We start from the raw sequence: 21496 nt of genomic DNA on the forward strand, positions 1-21496 counted from the left end.
GTTGTTTTGACATTTTTAGAAATTTCCATCTAACTGTTCAACTTTCTAGTGACAGCAGTGTTCAATTTCTCCATAAGGGTCTTATCTGCCTGCTGTAATAGCTAGAAGGCAGCTACCAAACAGGTTCAGTGGGTTACAGCTACCTAAGATGGCCTGTGAGTGTGAGGCTGCAAGATATCTCCTTTCAAGGCCTGCAGGCTTTGACCTGCTAATAGGTGCCTAAAAAGGTCCCATCTGTCACATATGTAGGCAACAGCATCAAGGCTGCAAAGTAGTAATAGCCTCTTATCCCACAGTTTAGCCTGTGATACCTGATAAACCATATAGCATAATCAGAATATGGTCAGAATGTACTGCTTGGACATGTAAGTTCCAAAGAGACACTAAAGTTGGCAGACATGTAGTTTGACCTGTTTTTTTCCTTTTGAGGGTGTAGTACTTATTGTCTGGGTTGGTTTTTTTTTCCAGGTTATTTTTAGTTCTTCAAAACTTAAATAAGGACCAGATAAAATACTCTGGCAACTGCTCAAGGCAAATGAGCAACCTTATAATAAAAGAGATGCTGTCAGCTGGAAATCTAGTCAGTTTCAAAAAGTGAGTTAAAGTAGTTTCAGATACTACACCCTCCTCTGCCCCTGTCCCCCACAATTTTGGTTTTACACTCAACATTTTCAATTTTTAAAAATGTTTCTCTCCCACATAAGCAACAGGAGAAGCTGCCAAATTACACAGTGAAAATGGCTATGCATACAATACTATTAAGTGCACAAAGTAAACAAATTGAAAAATAGAAAGAAAAAAAAACAGTAATCTTAGGTATTACAAATAACAGTAACAGTTTAAAAAAATCAAAGAGTGATTTGTTTTTTAAGTTGGTGGGGTCCTTTTACATACCTGTGTATGTGTGTGCTGGAGGAACATTTAATTTAGGAAACAGATTTCAACAGGAAGGGGGAAAATATTTTTTAAACAATAAAAACAGTTAATAATTATGTCTATATTGCTGTAAATTTACACATTACTTTATAAAGTAGATTACTATACATTTTCTGACACCACTGTGTCCTTTCCAGTTTGACTATATTAAAATGTTGTGTGTCTTTTTATTGTGGGTGAGTTATAAAGATTACGCTAAAGGATGGGAAATCAAATAATTAGAAAAGAGATTGGATAAACCAGGGTTTGCATTCACTAAAGAATGTAAATATTTGAGTATCTTCAACAGTTAACCCTTCTCAATAACAATTCTAATCTGAAGAGCATACTTATTAGGAGAACCCACTTGAGAAAGTATAGAAATCTTAGTACCCTTTAACTGCGTATTTTAAGCACAAATAATTTTCATAGATGGGCTTTCCACACTCATCACACACTCAAAACAAAACAAACACACCTTTGAAGACAAAATAAACTAAAAAGTATTTTAAGATAAATATAAATTTGATTCAATAAATGTTTTATTGTGCAAGTAACTTTACTGGAAACTCAGAGAGAACTACCATTCGGACAGAATTACTGCCAAGCAGGCCTGGTTCTTGTTGTCAGTCTCTCTACTGTTAGGTATTATACATATATCCCATTTCTCCTACCTTGGTCGATATGCCGCCATCATAAAACATACCAAGTCATCCTAATTTCATAGTAGCTAGTGAAAGACAAACTACAGTAGCCACCCAGGTACAGAAGATTCTTTAAGTATGCTGAACTGTGTTTTCATTAACTCTTGGATTAAAACTGTATCGGAGGATACTTGTCTGCAGGAAACTGCATGGTAACATTGAGAATGAGTGGTCTCCCCAAGCCAAAACCTGTCCCAGTAGCTGACCACTGTATCACGTGACAAGTACCTCAGCCTAACCCCCTTTCCACCAGCTGCATTTTACAAGGTGCTAGTCACAAGGAAACTAGGCAATGTGTTAAGAGTTAATAGATGCTAGGCTGGACTTGTTTGACTAAATGATAAATTATTAATAAAAAGTTAGTATATGTGAATTATTTCTCTGTTATAATAGCACATTGGCTGTAATCAGTGTTCCCTCTTGGTGACTCTTCTGTTGTATTAATACTGTGTTTTGTTATACCCCAGCTGGCCCCTGACTCTATTGAAGGACATCATACATTTTCTGCTATAAAGGACATTGTGTCACTTCAACAGAGACAACATGGCATCTGAGACATGCCTCAAGCTGCATTGTTCACACTACTACGGATAAGACTGAGTGTCAACATTTCCATTCTAGGAATCTCTTTTAACTGATCTATATAAGTGGCTGTGGGTGAAGCCAAAGAGGGTGGGGATTGACTTCTGTATTCACCCACAAGTCAGACAAACCTTGATGTCAATATCACTACATCATTTTCATGCCACTAGAGCCTGTGGTCCAGAAAAGGATTCAAACTCCAACATAGGTGCTGGGGATGCTGCCACACCCTCTGGCTTGAAGTGGATTCCTTTATATATAGGGTTTACAATTTGGTTCAATGACTCTCAGCACCTCCACTATACAAATTGTTCCAGCACCCTTGAACTCCAGGAGAGAAGAGGGCAGACTGCAACTAAATACCATGTTCTGCTCTGCCTTGCATATATGCAGCCAGCCTGAAGCCAGTGCAATTGCATGGAATGTAAATTGGGACAGAATTCAGCCCTGAACACAAAAGGGGTTGACTAAATCATAACAAAGTTTGGGGGAAGGGCAAGATAGCTCTCTACACATGTAAACAGTGAGGATGCGGAGGAAATGCTTAAGGTGCTGCTAGAACGTACGACTAGATATAATTAGATGAAATTAAACAAAAGAAAACGCAGGTTAAATAGCAGGAAATGCTTCCTAACAGGGTGATCAATTGCTGTGGAATAACCTCCTAAAGGGAAGTGGTAGGAGCTCCATCACATGAGACATTTAAACCTAGATTGGACTAAATGCTAGCAAACAGGGAGGTGTGATTAGGGAAAGATAGATAAGATGACCTACTAAATTATTTCCATCTCTTATTTCTAGGATTCCATTGTGTCTTCCAGTTGGTGGCCAGGCAATAAATAGGGTTGCCAACCCTCCCAGGAATTGGGTTCAATCTCCCGGAGGCTACTGAAGCCAATCTGGGAGATTTTAGGCCGCTAAAAGTCTGGCAGCGTACCGGGGCTAAGGTAGGCTTCCTACCTGCCCTGGCTCCGCACCGCTTCCAGAAGCAGCTGGCATGTCTGGCAATGTCTCCTAGGTGGAGGCGCAGCCAGGGGGTCTCTGCTTGCTGCCCCCACCCTGAACACTGACTCTGCAGCTCCCATTGGCTGGAAATGGGGAACCACAGCCAATGGGAGCTGAGGGGGTGGTGCCTGCAGGCAGGGGCAGTGTGCAGAGCCACCTGACTGCCCCTGAGTCTAGGAGCTGCTGACAGACATGCTGCAGCTTCCGGGAGCCAAACAAGGTAAGTGCCACGCAGCTGGAGCCTGCACCCTGAACCCCCTCCCACACTCCAACCCCCTACCCCATCCCTGAGCCCCCTCCTGCACCCAAGTTCCCTCCCAGAGCCCGCACCCCAAATCCCCTCCTGCACCCCAACGACTTGCCCCAGCCCTGAGCTCCCTCCCGCACCCAAACGCCCTCCCAGAGCCCACAGCCCGAACCCCTTCCTGCACCCAAGCCCCTGTCCTAGCCCTGAGCCCGCAACCAAACTCCCTCCCAGAGCCCCCACCCTCTCCCACACCCCTACCCCAGCCCCCTCCCGCACCCCAGCCCTCTGTCCCAAGCTCAGCCCGGAGCCCCTTCCCGCACTCCAAACCCCTTGGCCCCAGCCCAGAGCCCGCACCCCAACCGCCTGCCCCAGGCCAGTGAAAATGAGTGAGGGTGTGGGAGAGCGAGCGACGGAGAGAGGGGGGCTGGAGTGAATGGGGGGGGCAGGGCCTCAGAGAAGGGGTGGGGGAGGGGCGTGGCATTGGGGAAGAGTCAGGGCAAGGGTCTTTGGGTTTGTGCGATTAAACTGTTGGCAACCCTAGCAATAAAGTGAACATAACTAATTATCAAGTTCTCCCCACCCCTACTCCACAACACTGGCAGGTGAGCAAATAAAGGAATTTCCCGGTGTGACCCCGTAGGAACTAGACCCTATTTTCTTCTCAGCTGTAATGTTCTTTGCATATCTTAGAGCCCCTCAGATCAAAACATGGTTGCCCATGTAACCAGGAGAAACTCTGTTCTTTAAAACTCGGCTTTGATCTGTTGCACTTGATAGGTGTATTCTAGATGACACACAAGACACTCAGTATGTTCATTTGCGTACCAGTACGCAGAATGCCTTTCTAGTTTTCAGCTATTTCATAGCAGTAATCATGTCCAAGTTCTGGGAACAAATAAGTCCCCAGATAAGAGTGAAACCATCAGTGCATGTGCAGACATACTTTCTTTCAGTTTCTTTTAAGAAACTACTCTGCACTGTTTCCCTCAATAGTATGTATACCTAGCGTAGCTGCGATTTATGTGTTAAATATTAATTTATTTAACGGAAAGGCAAAGTAAACAGACGCAGAACTCCACACACCTCCAGGCAGTCTGAGCTTATGCACTGGGCTTTGGCGGTGACTTTGGGTGTATAATTATGAAGTTACTGTATAGATATATGGTAAAGAAGTTTCCTAATTAGAAAAATGGCATAATTTATGCAGAAGGAAAAAGCATGTTACATTTTTTCAGCATTGGAAGTTCATGTGAAACAATCTATTAGTAATCAGATTTGCACCCAGTGTACCTTACTGTTGATAAAAGATTTCTCCATGTGATGATACTGTTTAGTTTTGGTTTTATCTTACATATTTAGTGACTTTATTGCTTAAAGTTTGAGATGACTTAATTATATATCATTGATGTGTCCATTTGATTATCCTAACTAGAGTATATTAAATGCACCACAGTGCATGATTTCTAGTAAAATAAAACACTCCAATTAAGAACCTATCCATGTGTCTGTTTTGAATATTAACCTTGTTTTTCAGAGACTGAAAACTGTGCAAAAATTTTGCTCCACATTGAAACTTTGCATAAGTTTTTAAGTCTGTACAGGTTTTTTTTCACCCTCATTTCTAAATCATAGAAGTAAAAACAGTACTTTAAAAATGCAGATACTCCTGAGCATGTAGTTTTTAAAAGTCTTCTTCCTTACTGACATTTTGTAGGTCGTTAACTGATCACACAAGTTGGAGCCTTTGGGGATTTATTTTTAAGTGTAAAAGTAATGTGCTGATTTTCAAAAATCTACTCTGTGTTACCATCACTTTTATCCATAATGAGTTTTTACCCACACTAACCCATATTAACATATCAGTAGTTCTTTGGTAGGGACTGACATAAAATTGAAATATTATGACTTAGTGGATTTTAACATTGTACACACTAGGACTTTTAAGAGTCTTAACATGATTTGGGAACATGTTTGTTTCCACATGATACATATTTTAAACTGTGCTAGAAGAACAGAGCTACAGGACAGTGTTCAAATAGTGTTCAAACTCCACTAAAGCAGCTGGCTAGAATATGGCTCTGTCCTGATATGGGTGAACATCTAACAGTTCTGAGGGTTAATCTGGTTTGGATTAACACCCATAAATTCAGATGTTTTTTCTGAACTACTGTAGCAACCTCTTTGAAGTTAGGAAGCTGAGGTGAAATGCTTATGAAAACAGGCTTTCTATTATTTCCTTCTTATGGTCAGACTAGAAAGAGCCGGAAAAATCCTTTCTCATGGCAATTTGGCACTTCTACCTCTAGTACTGGCCAGAACCAGCAAAACAGAGATGCACAAAAATAATGGGGTGGAGGAGGAGGGAAATAATTACTGTATCTAATTTTTTGAACCCCAGAAAAGGTACTTTTCATGTTTTGAGTGAAGGTTTGACTCTGATCTTATTTTACGTGAACCCATTAAACCCTTAATTCATGTCTACCTTCAGGTTGGATCAAGATTGAGTGTTAGGAGCTGGGACCTGCTGTTTCTGCACACCGACCTCTTATACTAAACAAAGATGATAATAGTGGTTGCCATCTTGTAAAATTATATGGACCATTTTCAGTCTGAGGGGGTCATGCTCTGGCCACTCTTATTTTTCAGTGTATCCTTTACCAGGTTTATACAGGATCTGAGAATAAGGTCTTACAATAGCCCTGTAATTGCATCAGATGACTATAATCAAAGGAGGTAATGACAGTATATTACGGAAGGCTCGTTAAGGTGTTAACTTGCATTCTATAACAGCAACCAACAGAAACTTTTTTTAAAAATGCTCAAAATAGCCGCGGTAGTAAGTGCAACTGCTCTTATTTATATTTAACCCAAGTGTAGAACAGAGCCATGAATACACCTGCTAGTTAACTTAACCTGTGATGCTGAATGATTATTATTGCTACAAGTGATTTATGTTGTGCCTTTCACTGTATTATCTTGGTAAACTTTACATAGCTTGTAAAAACCCTTTCATGACCCCTTGTAACTTACTGGACAGACAAGGAGACCATGCCAATAGCCTGAATGTTAGGAATACTGGACCCAGCATTTAGTTTAAAGCCTAGCCAGTGGTGCATCTTAAAGCATTTTCTGAAAATGGCCAGGGTTTGACAAATTTCTGGCAGGAGTGAATTCCAGAGAGGAGATTCTGCTCCCAAACTCTTCTGCTCCTGGATCCATTAATCCTTGCTTTTGGAACATTTAGCTTAAGCATTCCTGATTCAGATGGCGACTGAACCATTTAGAACCTTCCTTCCTTTCTTTCTTTCACTAGCACCTTCAATTCCACCTGGACGGTGACAAGCAACCAGTTCAGAATGTGGAGCACAAGTGTATTATGGTCTCTTGGTCCACTTTTCTCAGAAAGTATACAGCTGTATTCTATGCTAGCTGAAGCTTTCGAGTGTCTTTCCTAGTGAATCAAAATAGACTAGGTCTAGTGGTAACAAAGGTATGGATAACTGGAGTTAGGTCTGCACTTGAAAGAAAAAGGATCAATATTTTGGCAAGCTGACAATAAAAAAAGAAAATTCTGACCCTTGTTTGTTGACTATGAAATGAGTAATAGGACTCTGATTCCAGACCATTTTGACAATGGGAAGGTAGACACTCTCTAGGTAAGGGGAATGCTTGTGGATTTCACCAGTCAGCATCATCTCCATGTTATCTTTTAGCTTTCATACTATTTCTCTTTCTGCCAGAATCTGGGAGAGTAAAGAAACTGCTTTGCCAAATTCAATGAAAAGGAGACTGAGGGGTCTTATTCACAGTCACGGAAGGCTCTTTTACATTGCTTTCAGGGGAATTACTCATGGGTGCAAAGTTAAGCATATGTTCGCAGGAATAAGGCCTACATTTGTATAAATATATTTAGATCCCATTTTAAATGTTTATTATGGGGCTTTATAGAATATAGGTGATGGAATTTTTCAAAATTATATGAGGGCAATTTCAAAAATTTCACTGAATTTCCATGGGACCCAACATTTGCACACTTCAGAAAATCCTAGCTTGTGAAAGGTTATTTTCTGAGGCAGATCTGCTGTGCTGTCTCAAGTAGCAGCAAGGATGTTAAAGGGTACAGTATTTGTCAATCTTACATAATGAGCTATTGAGGCTTTTCATCAGTCATGAGAGCTACTGCTGACACAGGTGTCCTAGATATGGATTGTAGTTTGTCACACATGCTGCCTCACCTGACTTTAAATCTTTCAGCCATCTCTCTCTCGGTTCATGGCTTCATTGTTACAGGTAGTTTACATATGTATGAGTCTCTTTCTTCGCCAAGGATATTTATCACCACTTGATTCTTAAGTTTTATGTTTTGGCAATCTCAGTGTAGTGGAGCCACATGAGATATCTGGGAACCCAACAGCTCAGGAAAGATGTATTGAATAAGAGATCCCCAAAATGGTAAAACCCAACCTGTATCTTGTTAGACAAACCAAATTGGTGATGCTGCTTTAGAAATTCTCCTGTATTACGTACAGGAAAATTTCTTTGTCCTTTTCTATTTTTTTTAAGGTCACATATTAGAAACCTATGTACAAATAACCCTAAATGCCTGGCAGTCTCCCCAAAAGAATTTAAAACTTCACACTGAGTCTTGTTTCCTAAACCCATGTACTTTTTGTAGGAGGCCTGATAACAATGGGTCACATTTTGTACTACATGTTTTGCAGCACCTGAGCAGAACACAGTGAGTTATGTACAAAAACGCAGTTTGACTCCTCTTTGCCTGGCTTGAGTCAGCTCAAGCCAGATCCTCAATGGTATTTTATCTGGGTTTTTGTGTGTGCGATCAATTGATGGTTATTTGTGCAAATAAAGGATGCAAAGTTTTTAAAAAAAAAACAAAACTTCTAGTTATCTACAGTAAAATGTGTTTTGCAACCACAAGTTGGAATGGGAATAACTTTCTGAGATACAGATCAAACTGTGTTTTATAGATGCAATTATTGGCAGCTTTTAATTTAATTATTTCCTGTGTGGCTATTTCATGGGGGAATACATTAAATGCATAAACTGCTCCATTAAATGCCTGTGAGTCCGTGAAGAAAATACTGAGTGAAACAACTATGCAAGCAAAATTACATTGAAATTTCTTTCATGGCAGTACATACCCAGGGGAGCAAACTAAGGGCCCAGTCTGCAAACATGTACGTGAGTGATCAAGTTGTTTAAGGATTGGGCTCCTAATGTCTAATACATTTTATCAACAAATGTTCTGCCTGTTAAAGGAAAATCCCAGTATAATATAAAAGATTCCAATCACAACATCAGAGACTGAAAACAAAGAATTTACTACAATGCTTTTAAAAATATTTTAAGGACAAAGAAGGAAACTGCCATCTTAACAATTTGGCAATGCAAAATAGGAGAGAGAGAATCTACCTTCCTCTGATGGCATCTAGGAAATTTGTAAGTATGAAAATCACTGATAGGTAAGGTCTATATTTTGTGTATGTGTTTTTAAGTGTTAATTCAGCCAACTCACATTAACTTTCTCAAGTGTGTATATATAAATATAGATATAGAACTTAGCTGCCAGCAACCTTTGAATGTTTCCAGTGCTTTGTAATTGAAAAGTCTCTTAAGTCTTTGCAGACTTGGACCCTTATCCCAATGGGCACACTGTAGGTTGGCTCTCCTGGCTGCGTGGAGTTCCAACAGTGAAGTCAATGGCAGTCAGACTCCACTGAGTTCATACTTGGTCATCCAACTATGACTCTGTGGGAAAGTACAATTAAGATGGCAGCCCCAATAAGAGAGAGGATGAATAAATATATTGACATTTTTAAGGTTTTTCAAAAATTGTTTCAGACATTACTTTTAATATACGTGTATCTACTAGCTTCCCAATCCTGCAGCGACCTAGGCATTTGTTTAACTTTATCACTGGAAGTACAGTAGAACCTCAGTGTTACAAACACCACGGGAATGGATGTTGTTTGTAACTCTGAAATGTTCCTAACTCTGAACAAAATGTTATGTTTTTTTTCTTTCAAAAGTTTACAACTGAACATTGACTTAATACAGCTTTGAAACTTTATTATGCAGAAGAAAAATGCTGCTCCTCCCCTCTTTTTTTTTTTTTTTAGTAGTTTACGTTTAACACAATACTGTGCTATATTTGCAGTCGGTGGGGTTGTTTTGTGTTTTTTCTCTGCTGCTGCCTGATTAAATACTTCTGGTTCCAAATGAGGTGTGTGGTTGACAGGTCAGTCCATAACTCTGAAGTTCTACTGTTGTCCCATTTAAGTCAATGGACCGGCTTGCAGTGCGTAGAGTTAAGCACATACCCAAGTCTTTACAGGATCAGGAACTAAATTTGTATTTGGCTTACGTGATATTACAGCTAATCACTGGAATTTTTCTTTACGTGGATCCTACACAACTGAAAATAAGCAAAAAACACTTCCTAAAGTTAAGAACTGCACCCTGAGTATCTGTAAAAGAGCATAAGAAACACACAAGCATACAGTTTTGGATTAACAACAATGTTGAAATGGGGACGGTAGTATATTCTCAGAAGACGTCGGATCATTTTGTTTTTAGTTATTTCTTGTGCATAGATTTAGATGAAGGAAAGTTAGGACCAAAATGCAGTCCCCAACTCATCCAGCAGGGGACACTCTAATAGTAGACAGAAATAAGTTAACACAGAACCAAGAGTGATGTTCATTTGTAAAATAAAACAAAAGCATTTTTAGCTGACATATTTGGTCAGAAACATTTGTTATGGTAATTGAATATATGAAACACAAAGATCCAAAATAAAAGTAAGGCTATTATTATAAAGAGTTCAGTTATCAAACTTATCATTACTTTCAATGTTTAGGATGTGGAACTAATAATTATGATTGAGTCAAACACATAAGATCAACCTAAAATTTTTCTCCCCAAAGGAAACGTAATTACAAAAATGTTATGCAATATTTTGTATACCTAGTTACACAAACTAGTATACTTATTTCCAAATAATTTTCTTTTAAAAAGGGGGAAAATGTATATAAAAGGCAGGACAAAAATGGCAGAAGTTCCTTTTTCAAGTTGCAAAGGTGTAGCAGAAGTGATAAACTATTGTGAAGTACATATTGGATATAAATCATATCCGCTACTCTTTCTTTTCCTCATAGCTTAATTCATAAATACACAAAACATTATATTAATGGATTACTTGTGATGTTATTGGATTGGTGCTATTTACACCTATATGCAATATTCTTTCAGCATTTTAATTTTAAAAACTTTTAGAAAGATGTATAAATCCCATAACAGTTTGTGAGTGGAAAGTTATAATTATGTACTCTAAACTCACAGGCAAACCTAAATTTAGTTTCCACAAAACAGGAAGAACATAGATAATGGCTTAATCGTGGATAGTGTGGGGATGTTATAAACAAGATGAACTATTTTATTTGTTATTCATAATTCTTATAAGGGAAAGACTGGAATTTCTACTTAGATGTTTGTGAAATGGCTTGTGTGACCCAGTTATGGTTCCATATGCCATATTTCACCACTGTACAGTTATGTTCTTGTTCTCATTTCCAAGATATATAAATAGAGCTAAGATAAGCTTTCCTGGAGCTCTTTGCTATGAAAGAAAAGAAAGGCACTTTACAAATATCCCCTGGCATTAATAGGAAGATCTTGCTGACTACAATAGGCTGCTGAAGCCATTCTCTCAGCAAAAGAAGCATCAGTGTTTCTATTGGTAACACTTTTAAAATTATATGGTTTTTATGTAGAGATGCAGGCTTGATAATGAAGACACCGTTCACATAAGGTATGGGTAACAAATTTATGAAGTAGAAATTTCCACCCACTAAACCTAAGACAAGCATGCTTTCTGGTATTTCAAAATGCCATTTATACTTTACAAATGTGGCATTTGTCTTGGAGACTATAATAACTGGGGCCAAATTCAGCCCTGGTGTAAGCATGTTCAACTCTGATGCCAATCTTTAATGGGGTTCTGTAAATTGGCTCCTCTCCAAATGACTATGGATGTGCCTGTTGTTTTAGAACAATTCTCACACATTATAAAATCTGTAACAGAGTTGGGCTTTATTGACCAGGTAGCTTAAAGCTGATGTGCAAAAGGAGGAAAAATAGGTTTGTGGCCTATGGATGTGCCTGTTCTTTTAGGTAGGACATATGGGGGAAGGGTGAGAGAGAACATTAGAAATTCATCTCTTTAAATATTCCATGACCTAATAATTTTGACATGAGAGACACCGTGCAAGTGAAACCTGAGTAACAAAGTAAATATATTTGTAATCAAACTGATTCAAATAAAAACTTTTTTTAAAAACCTCAGTTCATTAGATGCTTTAAAAAAACAGAACCTCCTCTTTTTCTAGGTCACCCTTACTTAGGTGGCCTGCAAGGTGAGGCAGGTTTTCTTTCAGGGAGAAAATAAAAGCAGTTTAAGAGGGACTTGTTAAATTAGTTCTAAACTGTGTCAGCAAATAGGGCTTTGAGTGCAGTCCCAGCGCAGGTTTGCTGCTGTTCAAGGCCACCTGTTGCACTTGTTGGTCTTTTCCCTTAGTTTTCTCATACAGAGTAAACAAAAGCAAAGCCCTCCTGGCAATTTCACCGTCATGAATCTCTGCACCATCCTCGTGCTTTAGTCGCTGTTTTACCACGAATAGCACTGGTATTCCTTCCCCCGTGCAACACTGGGAGCGGGGGCGTCCTTGGGTGCTTCACTCCAGCCACGGCCTAGGTGCAGCTGGGGGAGGACACGTTCACGCTCCCTCCCAGGTATGGGCCTGGGAAAGGAGATTCAGCCCCTCTATGCTCTAGTCAAGCCCCTGCCCTAAAGGTATTAGCACACGTGGATGTAGCGGGCTAGGGGGAGCAGAAGGGGCTGTGACCCTAACAAGAGCTGCAAGGAGGGACTGGTGTCTTCTCGCCCCTCCGTTCCCCCTCAGCCGTGCGCGTGTGCGGGGACAGCAGGTAGCGCCCAGAGCCGGGTCTGGGGGGGTGGGGAGCCTTGGCCTCGGCCTCGCCTCCGGCCCCCCTAACTCGGAGCCCGGGCGGGGAGAGGCGGGCGCGCACGCTCCGCGGCGGGCAGCAAGGCATGCGCATTGCAGGCCGCCCTCTCACCCCGCTCAGTTATGCCAAGTATGTGAGCGGCAGCAGGAGTCGGGCTGCGGGGAGGGAGTGCGACGCACACCGAGCCCGCCCGACCATGGGGCGCCGCCGCCAACACCAGCAGCCGCCGCGCAGGGGGGCACCCAGCACCCTCCTGCTGGCGGGCAGCAGCTACTGAGGCAGGCGGGTGCGGGGCGGGGGCAGGCATGGCTGATCCTCTGCGCAGGACCCTCTCCAAGCTGCGGGGCAGGAGGTCCCAGCGCGGGGCGGCGGCAGGCGCGCACCCCCGCGGGGGGACCGGCGCCCCTCAAGGTAAAGCCCAGCAGCAGCCACAGGCCAGGGGGGCGCCGTGGGCTCAGCCTAGCAGCCGGCAGGTCTCGGCGCCCCCGGGGGCTGGGAGCCAGGAGGAGTCTGGACAGCGGCAGCCCGGCTGGCCCCGGCGGGGGAAGGCACCGCATGGCCCCGCAGCTCTGGGGGAAGGGACACCAGGAGCCCCAGCCACCCCTGGCTGTTCCCCGGGGGACCCAGCTCCGCAGCCCGGGTCCGCCCCCGCGCGGCGTGCTCCTGACGGCGAGGAGGGCGATTACTACGATAATGAGACTCTGCCCTGGGGCTGCCGCCCGGCCGAGCCGCGAGAGCAGGCGCAGGGGCTACCTGCCGCCTGTGCCCGGGGCCGAGGGGAGGGCCGCTTGGCCGGGACCCGGGAGAGCACGGGCAGGCTGCGGAGCCAGCTGCAGGAGGCCTATTACCTGCTGATCCATGCCATGCACGACCTGCCCCCGGCCAGCCCCGCCTGCGCTGGAGGGTTCCCCCAGCCCGTCGCCTCTTGCGGGGCAGCGGAGAGCAGCGATGCCTGGTCCTCCTCCTCCGGGGAGGGTAGCCCGCAGCAGCAGGTGCCCGCCACCGCCTGGCCACCACCGCCCGCCCAGGGCTCCGCAGGGCGTCCCGGCCAGCTGGCGCCTCACAGGCGCGGGGGTCAGAGTCTGGGGAGCCTCCCCCTTCTGTCCCCCGGCCGCCCCGCGAAGCCACCGCCTCTGCAGCGGTGTCTGAGCGACAGCGTGATCCGCTACCACCCCGTGGAGCCCGCCCCGGGGCACCTGCTGCAGGGCGAGCCGCCTGGCCCAGCCTGGGACCGGGCGCGGCCGGACAGCGGCCGCGGGGGAAGCGACGCTCCTGCAGGCGCAGAGCGCTCCGTCAGCTGCGGGGAGAGCCCGGATCGGGGCGCGGGGCCGCGCCAGGCCGAGCGGCTGCTGCTCAGCGCCCAGGGCTCCGCGCCGCCAGAGGCAGCGGCCGGGGGCGGGCTCCCGGCAGCGTGCCCCGGCAGCCGCCCGCATGCCCCCCAGAGCCCCTTCAGGCCGCCCGCGGTCAGCGTCGGGAGGCTGCAGAAGTGGATGTGTAAAGGGCGCCTGCTGTCCCTGGGAATGAAGGGGCGCGTCGGGGCTGGGGCTTCCTCCGCTGACCCCAGAGCCACTGGGACAGGTGCGGCGCTGCCTGCTCAGCCAGACCTTGGAGAAGAGGAGCCCGCAACTCCGCCGGCTTGGAGAGGGCAGGGAAGCAAGGCCCAGGCAGCTCCCCCGGACCAAAGAGTTCTGCTGACAGGTATGTTTGCGGGGATGGCGACCAGGCCCCCACACCGCTTGGGCCTGGCTTCAGCCTGTCACACTCCGCCAAGCAGCTTGTGCTCTGGAAGGCCTGGAGCCAAATTAACTCCACCTCTGGTCTGTCTTACTAAGGGGTGGTGAGTGAATGGTGGAGGGTAGCCTGCAGTTTGGAGGTAACGTTCAACCATTCCTTACAGGGTGATAATGAAATGCGAGTGTAATGTCTCAGGTTGCTGTATAGCAGGGAATGTGTATGTAGTTTTAGTATAACACACCTAGCGTTCTTGGTTCTAGGGGTTGGCATCAGTGATTACAGATATTTATTACAGGTTCGTGCACCTATAAAAGCAGTATACCTAAAAAGTTGAGTATCATCTGCGAATTAGAGGTTAATACTGGAGCTGTGTGAAGTCCTAGATTTCCCTCTGAATACTCACATATAGAACTTTGGGTGTTTTCTTGATTTGATTGAGGTAGATTGCACTTGCTAGTCCTGTCACTAACAGTACTGGAGTTGTGAATGTGGCAAAACGTTGCCATAGGCAAAGTTATGACGTGTTTTAAGGCAAACGTTTTCCATTTCTCCAGTGAAATGGCTTTTAACTTTCATAGAAAGTGGGGGGGGGGGGGAATTTGAGATGAATCCACAAAATGGTACTTCCGCAAAAATATGAGAACTGACATTATTTTTAGTAGCTCTGATTGTGCATCATTAAAAATAGTACCAAAATGATGTATATGTTTGTTAGAATTTTGTAATTTACACTTCTGTTATTGTGTACACCAGAGTAAAATGATTTACATATAGATAACCACTATAATATGTTGAAATCATAAAGCAGTCCTTTTTTAATTTAAAAAGCCCCTATGTTTACTTGCAGTAAACTCAAGTAGGAAGTTAACTGAATAAATATAATCCCAAATGATTGGTATTGTCTCTCTTATACAGTATTGCATATTTTAAGCAACTCATTCACGTTTGGAAATTATTTATTTTAATTAGAAGGTGTAGGTGTACACAAACAATCTGTTCATTATTCTGGGCAATAAAACTCATCTCTTAAAACTGAAAAGGGCTTTAAATTTAATGACCAGCCTTTCAGTTGAACAAAATTAATTTTGTGCAGGTTCTTAACAATCTCCCTGTTTACCCAATCTTGTTTGCTTTATAACTTAACGCAAATAAACACAGTGTGCTTTGGCATATCCAGATTTAGGGCTTGACCCCTGCAACCACTTCCAGGAATGAGTAACCCTAGAAGTAAATACTGCTCATGTGACTAAAAAGTTGCAGAATCGGGGCCCCTACTTTGTTCAATATTTAAATGTTTTATAACTCCCCAGGCTTTTTCTTTGTACTGCTGCTTGCTCCATAATTCTTTTAATTTATTTTTCTAATTTACTTGGATGTTTGCAAGTTAATTGTTAGTTTGGTTTAAACAAAAAAAATATTGGAGTCTAAATTAATTCTGGGAAGATATGAACGAGCTATTTTGATCTAGATGGGGAACTGCAAAAACTCTCTTCCCACTTAATTAAAAGCTTGGTTGTCAACCTATCCTGACATCCAAAAAATATGGCTTAGAAAGGTAGAGTGTGACCTTTTGTTGAGAAATTTTCTACACACAGTTGATAGACAAAATATTAACCTCAATCGAGTTGAAAGACTGAGACCTGATCTGCATGTGCATGTTTGTAAAATTGGGTCCTACTCTTTTATAAAGAAGTATTTAGTTAGTACTCAGTCAGTATATTGCAAGGTAAATTGAATAGTTAGCTTTAAAGAAAACCATAATAAACAAACATTGGACTGAAGCTCTTTGGGGAAGGGATCATCTTTTTTGTTCTGTTTTGTACAGCGCCTGGCACACTGGGACTCCTAGGTGCTGTGATAATACAAATAATTTTATCTAGAGAATATTATTATAAATAAGACTGCCTTAGAACAAAGGGTAAGGGACAGCATGACCTACATATTTCTAAAATCCTTCTACTTATTTAGGGCCTGATCACTACTAAAGTTAATAGGATCGGAAAATCTTCAAAATGTCAGTCTGCTTACTGAACTAATTTACTCTTAGAGCTGTATTTCTGTCAAATAGTGCATACTTATTGTCCAGACAAGGCAGTACTTGCATATTGGGACTTTACAAAATATACATTTTCACTAGGATCTATCTGAAGCTTTTTCAGTAATGGCTAATAATATATTGACTTCTATCTCTGGCTGTTTTCTTCATTTTTTGTCAGCTACAATAATATAAACATATTGAGTCTTAACTGCAAAAGTGGATGAGGTAGCAAACTTCAGAGCTGACATTCAGAAATTTGATACTCTTGTAAGATTTTAAAAATATTTAGACATTATAGATATTTATAAAATGAATTGCTTTAATTGTTTTGAAAAGTACATTGAGCAGTTCAGATAAATCAGAACATTCATGAGTGTAGATATGTATGAGGTATATTGAAAGATTTGTGTTAGATTTCTCTGTGCTTCTCCTTGTCCTTTCATGTGGTATATGTGAGATTTCAAAGTAAAAATGCCTTTTGAAATCAAGGCTCTGATCCTGCAATCCTTAACGCATGTGCTTAACTTTACTACTGCCATTGACCTAAGTGGCACTTCTTGTTGTACTGAAGTTAAGCATGTGTGTAAAGGATTGTAGGATCAGGGCCTAAGACCATATAAAGGAGAAGTTCAGAGCTTACAAATACAGCTGTCTGTCATTTGATTGTAGGTGACGGACTTGACATTTAAATTGAAGTATACCATTTATCTGGTTCTGGATTTAAGATAGGATTTTTTTTTTTTTTTTTTTTGAAAATTTGTAATACTGACAATGAATTTTGGCAGTAGTAAGCTTGCTTATTATTGTCTGCATAAAGTATAAGAGTGAGAATAGTATTTCTGAAATTCAAATTGTGATACAGCAGCAAATCATGTCATGGAAAGTTATTCAAGAATTCTCAACACATTTTATCATTGTATTCCTTAGTAAGCCTTTCAAGTAAAGTTGTAATTGGAATATTGAACACTGTACTGGTATATGTTATCATATATACGTACTTTGAGCTTTTGCTGTTCTAGGAGTAAAAGGTAGCTTAGGCCCAGATTTCAGACATATGATTGGTTTGTATATTTGGACGTGTGTATAATTTTTAAGAGTCTGCCCTTCTGAGGATTGTAAGCTTTCCTAACTAATGCTAAAGGGCACACATTTCTATGCAATGCTGGCAGTAACACAGATATTTTTGTTGTAGAAATAGAATACTTGAATGTTCCATCTATTTAAATTGTTAGATAGGAACAATTCCTTGGGCTGTTACTGGAAAATTGAGGATTTTAATGCAGCAATCAGATGTAGAAAGCCAGCAATCAGATGTAGAAAGCAAGCATTCCTAGCATATACTGTACTGGTTTAAATAAATATTTCTGACTTTGTGTAATGTCTAATTACAAATGATACAAAATATAAGTGTTCAAAATAGAAGATGTAATTATTTGGAGCAACAATAACAGCAAGAAAAATAATGGAGAAGGAAATTAATTAAAAAGCAAGTTGAAATAACTGCCTTTTTATTGTAGACAGAAATATAGGTCTTTACATCAGAACCATTATTAAGATTTCCTTAATAAACAGGCAAAGTCAATAAACATTACAATAGCTTTAAACAGAGGGCTTGTCTGCCCTAGGTCTTTTTAGTATGGGTATAGCTATGCTACTGTAACTGCACTGATGCAGCCTATGTACACTAGGGTTTTATACCAATACAGCAGCATCTGCACAAAACAAACCCTTGTATAGACACCCAATATACTCAATTTAAGGATTGCTGAATTGTTGTTCACAGTTAATGCTAATATTGAGTTCAAATATCAAAATCGATGTGATCCTTGGCTTGTCCTTAAACAGTGTGTTTGTTTTTTCATAAGCTGTACACCATTTATATATTGGTAATTTCTACACTGTGTTTTTCACAGTTTTTAACCTACATATGTAATGCACACTGAACAAGAGTGCTGCAAAATGTACTTCAGGGTTGTTTTTGCTACTTAAACACTATTTTGTTGAAGTTTTGTTTTAGGAGTATGCCTAGTTAAATGTTCAATGGTTATAAATCCTCTAGAGTTATTGCAAAACAAGACTTCTTCAGCAAACATAATCGCTAAAGTAGTTAGCAAAAGTATTTTAAGTATTGGTTGTTCAAAGAGCATTAAATGCTGCCTGCATGCATTCTTTTACAGGTATTCATGGGGAAATAAAATGACTGTAATTAGAAGGAATCTGTTAATTATACTGTACAGACTTGATGCATAGCTACAGTAGAAATAAAATAGACTTGTTTTGCAAATCTGTGTGTTCATCTTGATCTCAGGTAGTGGGTACTTCACATTTACTTATTAAAATGCTGGAGCCTGAATTTTGCATTTAATGTGAACTTTACATTAATGTAAAGTGCTGACATCTAAGTTAAAATAAATGTAATGAACAATCAACTTTGTAGTACTATGTAATGTATATGTCTGGTGAAGAACTGCAATCTGTATTTAATTCAGTGGAAAAACTCAAAACCTTCAGATTGTATGTAAATAAAGACACAAGCAAAACTTAAGTGTCAATACATAATTAGTATTTTTTTTTTCATTTTTATTGTACTTTGATAATAGGAATACTGTGCTATGATAACATTTTTAGGACAAAAAGAAAAGGAGTACTTGTGGCACCTTAGAGACTAACCAATTTATTTGAGCATAAGCTTTCATGAGCTACAGCTCACTTCATCGGACGCGAATACAGACTAACATGGCCACTACTGTGAAACCTGACATTTTTAGGACATTGCTTTTTGGCTCAATAAACTTTTATAAGTAACTTGTTCCTAGATAAGTTTTAACAAAGTGAAACAGTCTTAAGTGACTGTCTCTTTTGTTCTTTACAAAACATAATATGAAGAAATTTACAGCGACCATTGAAGTACTGATAAAATTGGGTACTTAATGGAGTTTCTAATAAGTGGAGCAGAATTGTATTTGATGTACTTGATTTAGGGCAGGACCTTTAAGACTGGAGGGTGCCTATAAAGTTGATCTGGGGTACTACCAAAGCACTTGCATTTCTGAAGTAGTGTGTTAAGACCCTGAAACACACAGAGCAACTTTACTTGATCAGTTTACATTTCAATTTCAGTGTTAATCCTTCAATATTTTACAAATGCCAACAATGTGGGTGAGATTTTAAAGAAGATATAAATGTTAAATGGAAATAGTACCTCGAACGTTTCTATACAAGTCCTGTTAATATTAAACTCTGTTTTGGAGACAGAACCATGTTCTCTCAGGTACTTTCTATAGACTTGGACTCTGCACAGTTTTTTGGCAGCTTGAAATTGCATCTCACTTAGGGCCTGATCCTGTGATGTGGTGGTCTTTCATTGAGAGCTGAGACCCTTTATCAGCTCTCAGAAGACACGTGGCACCTTGCAGGATCTAGACCATAGTCAAGAATATCATGTATGTCATGAGATATATTAAAGTTAATATTGCATGTCTGTTATATCCTCATTATCGATAGGAGTGTCAGATTGACTGCTTCCCCACATTCTGTTTTGTTATGTGCATATTCTTGGAATGTGGAACAAGTACAGACGTGCTTGTACTATCACTTCCATTGCTATGTCAAAAGATATTTTTGTTTCTTTACTACGTGCACAATTGTTGTCTTTTGATGGATTGAAATTAAGTTCATGATAGCACAGCATTTCTTTTGTCCTGTGGGACTGGATTTAGTGTGGATGGGACATGACAGTGTATGTGTTTGTGTTTGATCAAAACTGGAAGAATGTTCTAAGCATCTCTTTTTCCTCTTTTAATAACAGATTTAATTGAAAATATTTACATATCCTCCGCAAGCGGGAGAGAACTTAAAATTCTTGTGGCCAGTGAAGTCCATGAGCATAGGCCACAGCTTGACAGCATCACAGTTTCTAAGAAACGTAACTGGCTACGTCAGAGTACTTTAAAGGCCCCTAATCTGGAAGAAGAAAATATCTGTAAGAAAATGCAAGGAAACACTATCCATGTACCCAAATCTTCCAGTCCATTACCTGGACCTAAACTGCCACAGGTTCCTCCCAAATCACCTATAGGACAGGAATGTCCTGCAAGAACCTATAGTTCTGTAACTGCTGTTCACCATTCTACAAGCCCTTCAGTTTTGAGAAACTGTACTTTAGACTTCAGTGAGGATAATGATGCAGATGATGAAGGAGAAATATGGTACAATCCTATCCCTGAAGATGATGAGCCTGACTTCCCCAGAGTCCATTGTTTTACTGGGAAAAACTCTGTTAATTTGGACTCCCATACCACCAGTTTCAAGATGTTGCCTGGGAGTGACTTGATTAAAGTAATGGGGCACAATAAAGGCCTTCCATACTTCTCAGAATCTGCAGGAGACAATCAAATGGGTCAGGCCAGTGAAATTAATCAAGCAGATTCCATACATTCCATGGAGTATGTGCAGCTGCACAAGCAGAGTTTTGTATGCAAGACTCAGAGTGCGACAGCAATAGAGGAGAGCCCTGCATTTAAATATTGTTCAGCAGGTAAGAAGGATATGGAATATAGAGATGTTACACTCCTGTCTTTATTTTTATAGGAAAGTTAAACTTTTTTTCCCCCTCTTCATTGTGAACATTTCTATAAAATTGATGGAAAGTTGATTATAAAATATGTAGGCCATAATTTTCAAAGTTGGGTACATAAAGTTAGGCACCTAAATAAGTGGCCTAACTTTCGCGGGTGTTGAACACCCACAGATCACATTCATTTGAATAGGAAATGCGAGTGCTAAGCCCCTTGCAAAATCAAGCCATTTATCTATATTCCTAAATATGAGTTTAGGTGCCTAACTTTAGATACTCAAGTTTGAAAATTATGGTAATTATCTACAGTATTATTTTTTGAGCCTTTAAAACACATTTCTGCTCTGAAATGTGACTGTAAGAGTGGGGTTCCATATTTTGTATGTATTTATGACTTCTGGATCAAATTTGCACATCTCAAATATAAAAATATGTCCTTTTTAAACCCTGGTTACCAGCCCTTGAATGGAGCTTGGAATCTGAAATGTAAACTGGTTCGTTATGGCTCACACCTTGCCAACAATAAAAAGTTTACAGAGTGAGCTTGGTTAACAATTCTGTTGATGGTGCACAAATACAACATGTTTTGTTTTCTATGTCTTAGCTAATTCTAACCCTAGGTAGAACTTTAACGCTAGCTCTGTAACTAC

General features: G+C 41.1%; 1 protein-coding gene across 4 annotated transcripts in view; it reads left to right on the top strand.

Annotated features, from left to right (window-relative positions):
- Positions 1-3383: 3383 nt before the first annotated feature.
- Positions 3384-21496, top strand: part of SYDE2 (synapse defective Rho GTPase homolog 2) — a 62334-nt gene continuing 44221 nt past the window's right edge. Inside the window, exons 1-2 of one of the 4 annotated variants that reach the window (XM_074961402.1) lie at positions 3384-3426; positions 20079-20807. In XM_074961402.1, coding sequence (XP_074817503.1) covers positions 3399-3426; positions 20079-20807 — 757 coding nt within the window. In that variant the 5' untranslated portion in view covers positions 3384-3398. Of the gene's footprint in view, positions 3427-12665; positions 14197-20078; positions 20808-21496 lie in introns of those variants that run through there. The other 3 variants (XM_074961400.1, XM_074961401.1, XM_074961403.1) reach the window with 3 other exon arrangements.

The sequence above is a fragment of the Natator depressus genome, chromosome 8 (genome assembly GCF_965152275.1).
Source record: "Natator depressus isolate rNatDep1 chromosome 8, rNatDep2.hap1, whole genome shotgun sequence".
Taxonomy (NCBI): domain Eukaryota; kingdom Metazoa; phylum Chordata; order Testudines; family Cheloniidae; genus Natator; species Natator depressus.